The sequence below is a fragment of the Amblyraja radiata genome, chromosome 38 (assembly GCF_010909765.2).
Source record: "Amblyraja radiata isolate CabotCenter1 chromosome 38, sAmbRad1.1.pri, whole genome shotgun sequence".
NCBI classification, from domain to species: Eukaryota; Metazoa; Chordata; class Chondrichthyes; order Rajiformes; family Rajidae; genus Amblyraja; species Amblyraja radiata.
In genome coordinates, this window is record NC_045993.1 from 7696256 (window position 1) to 7709601 (window position 13346).

Consider the following 13346-nt stretch of genomic DNA (forward strand, 5'->3'; position numbering starts at 1 on the left):
AGGATAACACGAGGCACTGCAGGTTATTAGTAAGGTCAATGTAGGAGGATGGAGGTTTGCTTAGTTTAGAGATACAGCGCGGAAACAGGCCCATTCGGCCCACCGAGTCCACGCCAATACTATCCTACACACACACACACTAGGGACATTTTTTAAAATCATTTATACCAAGCCAATTAACCTGCAAACCTGCACGTCTTTGGAGTGTGGGAGGAAATCGAAGATCTCGGGGAAAACCCACGCAGGTCACGGGAGGAACGTACAAACTCCGTACAGACAGCGCCCGTGGTCGGGATTGAACCCGGGTCTCTGGTGATGTAAGGCAGCAGTTCTAACGACAAGCCACCGAGCCGCCCAAACAACGAAATAACTAAATCAAATCCGGACACGTTCTGAGCCAGCGCTCGCTTCAGCTGGCTTGTTTTACTAGAGGAGCTGCAAGATATGAAGTTGGGATTCTTAACTTTTGATGCCTGGCGATTTTTGCTGGCATCTGCATACAACTATTAAACACTTGTACAGTATCTGAAGTGCATACCTAAGATGTATCAAAGTGCTTCTGTATACTGGTATAATTTTACTTATAATGTATTGCTTATATAACATAAATATATAATATATAATAATATATAATAACATATCATATAATGTGCACTTGGATAAGTGTACTGAAGTTTATCCCAAAATGAATTTGACTGCACCTCGGTACATGTGGCAATGGAGTTCCATTGATGGAAGTACCATTATAGACACTAAATGCTGGAGTAACTCAGCGGGACAGGCAGCATCTCTGGAGAGAAGGAATGGGTGATGTTTTGGGTTGAAGTCTGAAGAAGGGTCTCGACCCGAAACGTCACCCATTCCTTCTCTCCAGAGACGCTGCCTGAGCCGCCGAGTTACTCCAGCGTTTTGGCGTCTATCTTCGGTGTAAATCAGCGTCTGCAGTTCCTTCCTTCACAAGAAAGTACCATTGATGGGGGCTTTATCTCACACTCTGCTTGCCTCCGATCTGGCAGATGAAGCTGTTCGAGAGTCTGCCTCATAATCGCACCCGCTTTGAGCTTGGAGGTGAAGCATGTGGAAAGGGTGGCGTTGGCAGGTTTTAGTGTGTGCGTGTCCTAGCTGGGCACAAAATGCTGGAGTAACTCAGCGGGACTGGTGGCATCTCTGGAGGGAAGGAATGGGAGACGTTTCGGGACGAGACCCTTCTTCAGACTGTTCAGTCTCGAAAAGAGTCAGAAGAGTCTCGCCCTGAAACATCTTGCTGCTTTTTCTCATCCTTCTTCCCTGTGGCTATCAAACTGTACAACTCCACCCCCCTTCTGTCGTGGGGTAGACTGACCCTCCCCCCCCCCCCTCCCCAATCTTTGCACATCCTTTCCACTCATCACTGTAATTTCATGTTTCATGTTTCTTGTTGAGTTTTATGGACTTGTTGGTTCATTTTCACCTCCTGGGATAAATAAAGTTCTATCGTATGAAGTTGTAACTCGGAGCACAGGACCACGCAGCCTCTTGAGTCCGTTACGGCATTTGATGTGTATGGCTCCAATGGCCTTCGATGCCAAGAGTGCTGGACAGAAGGTACATCGTTGGAACAGCGAGATCCCGAGTGCCGATAATCTGATTCATATTATACATCAAACCATTCATTCACTTTATCTTTTCAACTGTGGCCTTGGATAAACAGAGGTGTTGGCCAGCTGAACACCTTGTGCTACTGTGCAACCAAGCATCGGGTAACCATGGAGCGACTGAAAGTCAACAGATCCATTGTATCAATGGTTGCGTGTCTTCAACACTGGTGAGGGAGGTGAGCGGTGGAGACGGGAGGGCCAGCTGCATGGTCAGTGGTGTCGCATGAAGTCCAGGGCTCGGGATAGGGGTCCTGCACGGTCCACCAGTCCTCTAGAAGTTGGTCTGCCTGTTCTGGTAGTTGAGGTAGGGATCCTGCAGGAAGGGTGTGGGGTAGTAGTTGGACTTGGTCTGTGGGCGAGGGATGGCAAACTCCGGCAGCACGTTGTACACCTACAACACAAAGGGTAGAAGCGGATTAGAGGCAGCAATAATGAATGGCCATCCACACGTGGAACCAGGGCTGAAGCAAAAATGCCCCATAGACTTGCACTAAACGTTATTCTCCTTATCCTGCATGCTGCCTTCGGGATCTGCTGCCAGTTCTCTGCTGAAGTTATTCCCAAAGTGTCAATAATATAAATCTTAACCATTGCCATAAGGTCATAAAGTCATAAGTGATGGTAGAATTAGGCCATTCGGCCCATCAAGTCTACTCCGCCATTCAATCATGGCTGATCTATCTCTCCCTCCTAACCCCATTCTCCTGCCTTCTCCCGCAACCTCTGACATCCGTACTAATCTAGAATCTATCTACTGTATCTCTGCCTTAAAAACATCCACTGACTTGGCCTCCACGGCCTTCTGTGGCAAAGAATTCCACAGATTCACCACCCTCCAACTAAAGAAGGTTGCAATGAAGCAGTAACTCAGAGTGCAGGGCCACTCAGCCTCTTGAGCCCGTTAAGACATCAACTGGGTCGTGGATGATCGAAGCAACTGCAACAAACACTGTTTGGTATAGTGTAGTCTAGAGATACAGTGCGGAAGCAGGCCCTTCGGCCCACCGAGTCCGTGCCGACCAGCGATCCCCGCACACCAACACTATCCTATTACAATTACAATGACACCAAAGCCAATTAGCCTAAAAATCCTGTACGTCTTCGGGAAACCGGAGATCCTGGAGAAAAACCGTGCAGGCCACAGGGAGAATGTACAAACTCCGTACAGACAGCACCCTTGGTCAGGATCGAACCGGGGACTCTGGCGCAGTGAGGCAGCAACTCTACCGCTGTGCCACCGTGCCGTCCCTATAGCCCGCGCTTGTGGTTCTTTAGCACTTCCTGTCCTTTGCCCAACGAAAGCCCACTGACGCTGAATAGGAAGTGGACTCTAAAGGCAGCAAGTGGGTTAAGCCCCTGTCCCACTTTCACCACCTAATTCACGACCTTTTTTACTCGTGGACATTTTTCATCAGGGCTAGAAAAACGCCCCGACCTACTTGATGCCACGAGTACCTACGACCTACCTACATGACGACCATGCTGGGAGTATGAGTCAAGGGCAAACTCAGCAGAGGTCGTGAAAGTGGGACAGGGGTTATTAGATTCTTAGATCACATGGATACACACAGTTTCATTTATTTCAACATGATAATGCTAGGTCTTTATTCTTTGGAGCGCAGAAGGTTAAGGGGGGACTTGATAGAGGTCTTTAAAATGATGAGAGGGATAGACAGAGTTGACGTGGATAAGCTTTTCCCATTGAGAGTAGGGAAGATTCAAACAAGAGGACATGACTTCAGAATTAAGGGACAGAAGTTTAGGGGTAACATGAGGGGGAACTTCTTTACTCAGAGAGTGGTAGCGGTGTGGAATGAGCTTCCAGTGGAAGTGGTGGAGGCAGGTTCGATTTTATCATTTAAAAATAAATTGGATAGGTATATGGATGGGAAGGGAATGGAGGGTTATGGTCTGAGTGCAGGTAGATGGGACTAGGGGAGAATAAGTGTTCGGCACGGACTTGTAGGGCCGAGATGGCCTGTTTCCGTGCTGTAATTGTTATATGGTTACATGGTTATAATATTGTTCCACTTATTTACCTAGCAACAATACCTCACATTCTAGGGAGCAAGACTGATCAACCTCCACTAACAATTCAGTTTACTTTAGAGAAACTGCATGGAAACAGGCCCTTCAGCCCACTGAGTTCATGCTGACCATTGATCACCCATGCACATTAAGTGGGTACTTACATTGTTTTCCATTGGGATGTTGCTACTGTATGCGGGTGAGGAGGCGATACTGGAACGACTCATGGGGAATACTGTGGAGGAAAATAAATGAGTGAGTAAAAGCTTAAAGAGACGAGTTTTGTTTTTTTTCTAGTTTAGAGATACAGCATGGAGTCCGCGCTGACCAGCGATTTCCCGCACACCAACACGCTCCTACACACGATCTACAAATTAACCTACAAACCTGTACGTCTTTGGAGTGTGGGAGGAAACCGGAGCACCCGGAGAAAAACCACGCAGGTCAAGGGGAGAACGTGCTAACTCCATACAGACAGCACCCGTAGTCAGGATCAAACCCGGGTCTCTGGCGCTGTGAGGCAGCAACTCTACCGCTGTGCCACCAGCAGCCAGAACTTCCCACCAATATCTTAACCCCTTTACACAAACAAACCCCCAACACCAATACACAACCGTACAATGACCTTGGAGAACTCCCAAGGACGCCACTAGCAAGCAGAAGGGACCAGACGAGAATTTCTCAGCAACTACCAGTTTAATGTGCAAAATCAGGAGAGGAATAGATCGGGAATAGACACACACACAGAGTCTCTTGCCCAGAGTAGGGGAATCGAGAACCAGAGGACATAGGTTTAAGGAGAGGGGAGAAAGATTTAATAAGAATCTGTGGAGTAACTTTTTCACACAAAGGGTGGTGGATGTATGGATCGAGCTGCTGGAGGAGGTAGTTGAGGCAGGGACTATCACAAGGTTTAAGAAACATTCGGAGAGGTACGTGGATAGGACAGGTTTAGTGGGGCTAGTCTAGATGGGGCAAGATGGGCTGAAAGGCCTGTTTCCACACTGTGAAGCAACTCTCTGGAGCTTTAAAGAAAAAAATGAGGGGGACCTGATTGAAATATGTGAGATCTTGAAGGGGTTGGACAGGGTAGATGTTTGAGATGTCCTCGGTAGTGGGAGAGTCGGAAACAAGATAAAAGCTCCAATCATTTCAAGGAGGGATGTGTAGACATTTCTTTGTAGGGATGTGTAGACATTTCTTTGTAGAAAGGGCAGTAGATCTCTGGAATTCCGAGGGTGGATAATTTGAAGTATTTAGGGTGGAGGTGGATGAGTCTATAGAAGATTGGGAAATTGAAAGCTAAATGGAATGGGCGTAGAGGAGTTAAGGAGTGGGACAGATCAGCCGTGGTCACATTGAAAGGCTAGAACTGGTTTGAGGGGCCGAGTGGCCTACTATCCTACTTTTTGGGTACTCCAATGGAAAAGGTTGACTCTAGTGATGTGTAGGACGGAACTGCAGATGCTGGTGTACACTGAAGACAGACGCAAAGTGCTGGAGTAACTCAGCGGGACAGGCAGCATCTCTGGAGAAAAGGAACAGGTGACGTTTCAGGTCAGAACCCTTCTTCAGACTCTGAATCCAGAATGGAAACAGGCCCTTTGACTCCCTGAGTCCCCGCCAGCTCTCGATCACATGCCCCACTAAAGATAGACACAAAGAGCTATGTTTCCATTTAGAATCATTTGCACTGGGATACCAATTTAATAATTCACAGCTGGGAGATTAAGTTTTGCATCATAAGTTAGCGATTCTTAGATAACATGGATACACACAGTTTCATGTATTTCAACATGATAATATTGTTCCACTTATTTACCTAGCAACAGTGCCTTACATTCCACATTATCAAAACCATTCTATGGAGCTAGAACGATCAACCTCCACTAACAATTCAGTTTACTTTAGAGACTGCATCGAAACAGGCCCTTCAACCCTTGATCACCCGTTCTATGTTGTCCCACTTTCTCATCTACTCCCTACATACTAGGGGCAATTTTATACAAGACATTTAACCTAAAAAACGTATATCTTTGGGAGGAAGCCGGAACACCCAAAGGAAACCCATGCGGTCATAGGGAGAACGTGCAAACTCCACACAGACAGCACCCGAGGTCAGGGTTGAACCCCGGGTCTCTGGCACTGCGACATCACTGTGACCTGACATCAGGAGTACCCAGTGATCTGTTAAAACTACAAACGCTATCTAAGAGGAAAAATCCAATCCTGAAACCATGTTAGACACAAAATGCTGGAGTAACTCAGCAGGTCAAGCTGCTCATTCTGAAGAAGGATCCTGACCCAAAACATCATCGATCCTTTCTCTCCAGAGATGCTGCTTGACTCGCTGAGTTACTCCAGCATTTTGTGTCTATCTTTGGTGTAAACCGACATCTGCAATTCTTTATTTCTATCTATCCGTGTTCTCCTGAGATGCTGCCTGGCCTGCTCAGTGTATTTCTATAGCACAGTAGACCTACCCTCATATCAAGCCGAGGTCCTCTGAACCTCGATTCCCCTGCTCTGTGCAAGAGACAAGTGTGCTTACCGCTTTACATCGCATTATTCATTCACTCCTCAGTCACACTCGGTGGTGGTAAGCTACTTCTGTAGCCACAGCTGCCCTGGGGCAGACTGACGGAAGCGTGGCTGCCAATCTGCGCCCACGGCCCCTCCGACCACCACCAATCACTCACACACATTCACACACAGGCAAAGGTGGGTGAAGTGTCTTCCCAAGGACACAACGACAGTATGCACTCCAAGCGGGATTCGAACCGGCTACCTTCCGGTTGCCAGCCGAACACTTAGCCCATTGTGCCACCTCAATAAGATCACCCCTCATCCTCCTGCGCTCCAAGGAGTAGAGAAACCTCTCCCTGTAGCTCAGGCCTTCAAGTCCTGGCAAAATCCTCGTAACTCTTCTCTGCACCCTTTCCAGTCTGGCAACATTGATAGGACTTCCTGATACGACATATGGTGAAAGAATGGGTCAACTGGGCTTGTATTCACTGGAATTTAGATTGATCAGAGGGAATCTTATAGAAACATATAAAATTCTTAAGGGATTGGACAGACTAGATGCAGGAAAAATGTTCCCCGTGTTGGGGGAGCCCAGAACCAGGGGTCACACAGTTTAAGAATAAGGGGTTGGCCATTTAGGACTGAGATGAGGAAAAACCTTTTCACCCAGAGAGTTGTGAATCTGTGGAATTCTCTGCCACAGAGGGCAGTGGAGGCCAGTTCACTGGATGTTTTTAAGAGAGAGTTAGATAGAGCTCTTAGGGCTAAAGGAATCAAGGGATATGGGGAGAAAGCAGGAACGGGGTACTGATTTTGGATGATCAGCCATGATCATATTGAATGGCGGTGCTGGCTCGAAGAGCCGAATGGCCCACTCCTGCACCTGCTGGCAGGAGTAACCCCTGCTCCTACTGGTTTGAAGGGCCGAATGGCCTACTCTTGCACCTATTTTTAATGTTCCTATGTTTCTATGTTTAGTTTAGAGACACAGTGAGGAAACAGGCCCTTCGGCCCACCGAGGCCATGCCGACCAGCGATCCCCGGACATTAACGTTCACAATCGTACACACACTAGGGACAATTTTTACACATACAACAAACTAATGCTTTCAAGAGAGAGCTAGATAGGGCTCTTAAAAATAGCGGAGTCAGGGGATATGGGGAGAAGGCAGGAACGGGGTACTGATTGGGGATGATCAGCTATGATCACATTGAATGGTGGTGTTGGCTCGAAGGGCCAAATGGCCTACTCCTGCACCTATTGTCTATTGTCTAATTAACCTACATACATGTACATCTTTGGAGTGTGGGAGGAAACCGAAGATCTCAGAGAAAACCCACGCAGGTCACGGGGAGAACGTACAAACTCCGTACGGGCAAGCACCCGTAGCGGGGATCGAACCCGGGTCTCCGGGGCTGCAATCGCTGTAAGGCAGCAACTCTACTGCTGTGCCACCGTGGCCGCCTTATGTCTATGTGTAGTATTTTCGGACCTCTGGTCACTCTTACCTCTGCCTGGCTCCTCGTAGGTGAACATCTGGTTGTCCACGCCACCCAAGGCGGCGCTGCGGGGGTTCGGGGGCGCGCTCTCCATGGGCCCGTCGTCAGTCTTGGCCGGGCAGGTGATGTGGCGGAACTGGGGGATGATGTAGAAGAGGAGGAAGACCCAGCCGTTGGCCACCAGGGCAATGCTGAGGGTGGGGTCATCCCAGGCGGGGCTCCTGCCCAACGAGGCGTTGCCCCTCACCAACATGACGATCCACACCACCCAGATGGCGATGGAGAGGAGCATGGTGACAAAGACGTGGGCCCCATACTTCTTCCACTTGGGGTATTGGCCACAGAAGGTGAACATGGATAGGATGAAGGTGACAGCCATCAGGAACATGACGTAGATGAGCAGCATGGTGAAGTCGGTGCTGTCGTATTGGCAAGGGGCTCCGAAGCGGGTGACCAGCACCAGGTATTCAATGGCAATGATGACTTGGACTAACGTCAGGCACAGGACCAAGGAGACCATGCAACATGCGGATGGCCCGGACCCTGACTTGACCAACCTCAGCACCCTCCACACCTGGGCCAGCAAACAGGAGAAGCAAATGGCAAACAGCACCCCCCAGAGGAAGACCCTGGTGGGGCAAGTCCTCTGATCGGACTGGATGATAAAGGCGAAGGTCAGGCCGAACAGTCCCATGGTGGCCAGCAGGAATATGCAGTGCACGGGGACGGAAGCCTTCTTGCGGCTGTCGGCGATGAAAGGGGTGATGCCCAGGAGCATCACCGTCAGTATGAAGCTGACGATGACTCCCAGGGCAGCCACCGCCTCCAGCACGATCCCCCACACTGCGTCCAGGTCACACAGGTTGAAGTAGATAGACAGGAGGTCAGGCCCACAGCCCCTGGGCCTGCTCTGGGCAGATCCATGGTTGAACAGGGAGAGCAGGAAGGGCAGTGCCACAATTAGCTTCCACTTCATCCTGAAAGAAGGAATGGAAAATGTCAAAAGCTGTGAAACATAGAAACATAGAAAATAGGTGCAGGAGTAGGCCCTTCGAGCCTGCACCGCCATTCAATATGATCATCCAACTCAGTATCCCATCCCTGCCTTCTCTCCATACCCCCTGATCCCTTTAGCCACAAGGGCCACATCTAACTCCCTCTTAAATATAGCCAATGAACTGTGGCCTCAACTACCTTCTGTGGCAGAGAATTCCACAGATTCACCGCTCTCTGTGTGAAAAATGATTTTCTCATCTCGATCCTAAAAGACTTCCCTCTTATCCTTAAACTGTGACCCCTAGTCCTGGACTTCCCCAACATCGGGAATAATCTTCCTGCATCTAGCCTGTCCAACCCCTTAAGAATTTTGTAAGTTTCTATAAGATCCCCCCTCAATCTTCTAAATTCTAGCGTGAAGTGTGCTCGGCTCGGATGGAGAATACTTCCCAGCTGTTGGTGGACAAAAGTGCTGGGGAAACTCAGCGGGTGCAGCAGCATCTATGGAGCGAAGGAAATAGGCAACGTTTCGTCCCGAAACGTTGCCTATTTCCTTCGCTCCATAGATGCTGCTGCACCCGCTGAGTTTCTCCAGCATTTTTGTCTACCTTCGATTACCAGTTCCAGCATCTGCAGTTCCTTCTTAAACACTTCCCAGCTGTTATCAGGCAACTGAACCACCCTCCCACGACCAGAGAACAGCCCTGAACTACTATCTACCTCAACTGGGACCCTCGGACTTTCTTTGCCCGGATGTTGCTGGCTTTACCTTGCACTAAATGTTACTCCCTTATCGTGTATCTCTACACTGCGAATGGCTCGATTGTAATCACGTATTGTCTTTCCACTGTCTGGTTAGCGCTCACACAAAAGCTTTTCACTGTACCTCGGCAAACGCGACAACAGACTAAACTGAACGAAACATCAACTCACAACACGCCCACCGAGTCCGCACTGACCAGCGATCACCCCGTACAGTAGCACCATCCCACACACCAGGGACAAAGTCCAATTTACAGAAGCCAATTAACCTACAAACTTGCATGTCTTTGGAGTGTCGAAGGAAACCAGGGCACCCGGAGAAAACCCACGCGGTCTCACCCCCCCCCCCCCCCCCCCCCCCCCATCATAGAAACATAGAAAATAGATGCAGGAGTAGAGGCCATTCGGCCCTTCGAGCCTGCACCGCCATTCAATATGATCAAGGCTGATCATCCAACTCACTATCCTGTACCTGCCTTCTCTCCATACCCCCTGATCCCTTTAGCCACAAGGGCCACATCTAACTCCCTCTTAAATATAGCCAATGAACTGTGGTCTCAACTACATTCTGTGGCAGAGAATTCCACAGATTCACCACTCTCTGTGTAAAAAATGATTTTCTCATCTCGGTCCTAAAAGACTTCCCCCTTATCCTTAAACTGTGACCCCTTGTTCTGGACTTCCCCAACATCGGGAACAATCTTCCTGCATCTAGCCTGTCCAACCCCTTAAGTATTTTGTAAGTTTCTATAAGATCCCCCCTCAATCTTCTAAATTCTAGCGAGTACAAGCCGAGTACAATCCTCCTGAAGAAGAATCCCAAGCCGAAACGTCGCCTGTCCATGTTCTCCAGAGATGCTGCCTGACCCACTGAGTTATCAGGCACTCTGTGTGATTTGCTCCAGATTCCCGTACCTGCGGTTACTATCAATGTGGAGACATGCCGGAGATAGACACAAAATGCTGGAGTAACTCAGCGGGTCCGGCAGCATCTGCGGAGATGGCATTTTGGGGTCGGGGCACATCGCTAGACCCTATTATTGTGCTTATTCCCCATTTATGAACAAGGTCAGATCACATTGCAGGCTTTCATCTATGACGAACTGTACTGAATAACCATTGTAATTTACAACATGTTTAAAGTAAACAGTGATTCACTCCTGACCTTGAGTCAGAGTTTTGGTTGGGATGGCCTATCAAGGGCGTGGAGTCTCGCCCACCTTCTCCTCCCTGTTTTTGCAATATCCTCCCGTTCAGTTTGATTTATTGTCAGGTGTACCGAGGTACAATGAAGAGCTTTTGTTGTGTGATATCCAGTCAGCAGAAAGACAACTCATGATCGCAATCGAGTCATGCATGATAAAGGGAAAAGACAGCAACGTCCAATCAAGTCAAGTCAAGTTTATTCGTCACGTACACATGGGAGAGGGGAGAAGAGGGAGTGGCCGGGGTGCGACTGGTCCTTGATTATGCTGCTGGCCTTGCCGAGGCAGCGTGAGGTCGAGGGTCTAGTAGCCCACACCACACCAAATGTATCTGATTTGCCACTTGCCCAAATCCTGATCTTTGATTAAATGCAGTGAGTGAGTCTTTTCCCCCCCTCTCTGCCCTGTGTGTTTGGTGCAGAGCTGTGGGTGGTTGCCGGGCGGATCCCATGCAAAGGTGGACAGTCAGGGGCAGGGGGTGTGCATGGGGAAAATCAGAGGCAGGTGGTATCTGGAGAGGGGGCGTGAGAGGTGAGAGGTGAGAGGGGTCATTGTGGATCAGAGTTATCACAGGGACGTGCAGTGCATTGTGAGACAGAACCTGGAAGGTCCCCTGATAGTAGGCATCAGCTGTGACCGACCGACTGACAAGGCAAAAACAAATCCCATAGAGCTGTTCCTTGGAAGCTGAGCTGCAAACGTGACACAGGTATAAAGATGGCCCGCTAAACCCTGGTCAAAGCCCAGACGATTGATCGATTGACCAAGAAGATCCAGCTGCAAGGTTCCTGTCACTACGAGTCCAGACTTTGTCTTATGTCCCAAACTGAACAATGAAATATGTTCAGCAGCACAGCACAATATGTAAACATGGTGCTCTGTAAACAATATAATTATAGAAACATAGAAAATAGGTCCAGCACCGCCATTCATTGTGATCATGGCTGATCGTCCCCAATCAATAACCCGTGCCTGCCTTCTCCCCATATCCCTTGATTCCACTAGCCCCTAGAGCTCTATCTAACTATGAAAGTTTCCCAATCCTCTGGCTTCTCTTTGCTGTGTTATACATCTTTTCTTTTAGTTAATAAATTAAAAAAAGTTCAATAGATGTATACACACACACACAGACATACGCACACATATACACACACACATACATATAAACACACACACATATATACACACACACATACGCACACACACACACATATATACGCACACACATACACATATATACGCACACACATACACACACACACACACACATATATACGCACACACATACACACACACATACACACATACATATGCACACACATACACACACACATATATATACACGCACACATACACACATATACACACACGCATACACACACACACACACACATATATATACACACACGCACATATATATACACACACATACACAAAAACATACACACACACATATATACACACACATATATACACACACACATATATACACACACACATATATACACACACACACACACATATATACACACACATATATACACACACACACATATATATATATATAGATATAGATGTATACATATGTTCATATATCACAAACAAACAAAATAGTGGAGAAAAGACAAAACCACTGGCCCCAAGTCTATGAATCAGGGATCTCCAGGATCATGGTGGATCTGGTCACCACATCGATCATCTGCCAGGATCCAGTCAACATACACAGCAGTGGAAACGATCTACTGCCAGGGACAGGGACGGGTCAACCCTGTGGTTTAGTAACTAATTGAACTGTGGTGATCTAGTCAATGCATTGATCACGGGCAAGGATCTTCCACAAGAGGCGGAAGGGAATATCCAGCGAGAAGGGGGAATGGGAGTGAAATCGCGAACCGGCAAATCTCAGCAGGTCCTCATCGCCACTGGACTCGGGACACGGACCTAGAGCGCTACTCGTCGGCCCCCCGCTTCAGAGACCACGCGGGCGGGCGAGCGACCCCTTCCTTCTTCCCCGGCTTCTCAAACCGAGGGCTTGGAGAACCCGTGTGAAGAAGAAACGAAGGGAGAGGCAAAAATAAAGTTAAAAAAAAAGAGAAAACAGCTGCTTAGTCCGAGATGCCGCCGAGCGAGCAGAGCGGAGAGGTGGGACAGACCTGTAGACGCCTTACCTGCCTTGTCTTGGCTTGTATTGTATTTGCTGTAGAGGTTAACGTGGCTGTTCGGTCTCGGTCTCGGTCTCGGTCTCGGTCTCTCTCTCTCTCAGCCTGAGCTGCCTCTGCCGTCTCTTTTTATCTCCCAATGTAGTCCAGGTGTGGTCCAGGTGTGTCCAGGTGTGCCCCAGGTATATATGCGTCAGTCACCCTCTCCCAGCCTGACGTTGGCCCGCAGAGCCAATGCCCGCACTCTCTCTCTCTCGCCTCTTCAACCTGTTTCCACGCCTTTTTTTAATAAATGAAATGTTACTTCACTTGCAAAACCCCCAGTTCCTCCCAGCTTGTTTATTTATCACCGGGCCACATTCCCTCCGGGCCCGCTCTGTGCAAGCTTGGAGAGGACCTGCATTTCCATAGCGCGTTGCCTGACCTGCTGAGTTACTCCAGCACTGAGTGTCGATCTTTGGCAGAACTAGTTTCTTCTCTCACTCTTCACTTATACATTACGATGATGTGCGGTGGTTTTGATGTGATTTGCA

At 48.5% G+C, this 13346-nt stretch overlaps 1 protein-coding gene across 1 annotated transcript in view; it reads right to left on the reverse strand.

Annotated features, from left to right (window-relative positions):
- Nucleotides 1–242: 242 nt before the first annotated feature.
- LOC116966881 (G-protein coupled receptor family C group 5 member B-like) overlaps nucleotides 243–13346 on the reverse strand; it is a 32868-nt gene continuing 19764 nt past the window's right edge. The window contains exons 2-5 of the mRNA XM_033013236.1: nucleotides 12823–12841; nucleotides 7701–8668; nucleotides 3830–3900; nucleotides 243–2028 (exon numbers count right to left, since the gene is read on the reverse strand). Of these exons, the coding sequence (XP_032869127.1) occupies nucleotides 1909–2028; nucleotides 3830–3900; nucleotides 7701–8667 (1158 nt within the window). The 5' untranslated portion in view covers nucleotide 8668; nucleotides 12823–12841 and the 3' untranslated portion in view covers nucleotides 243–1908. The remainder of the gene's footprint in view (nucleotides 2029–3829; nucleotides 3901–7700; nucleotides 8669–12822; nucleotides 12842–13346) is intronic.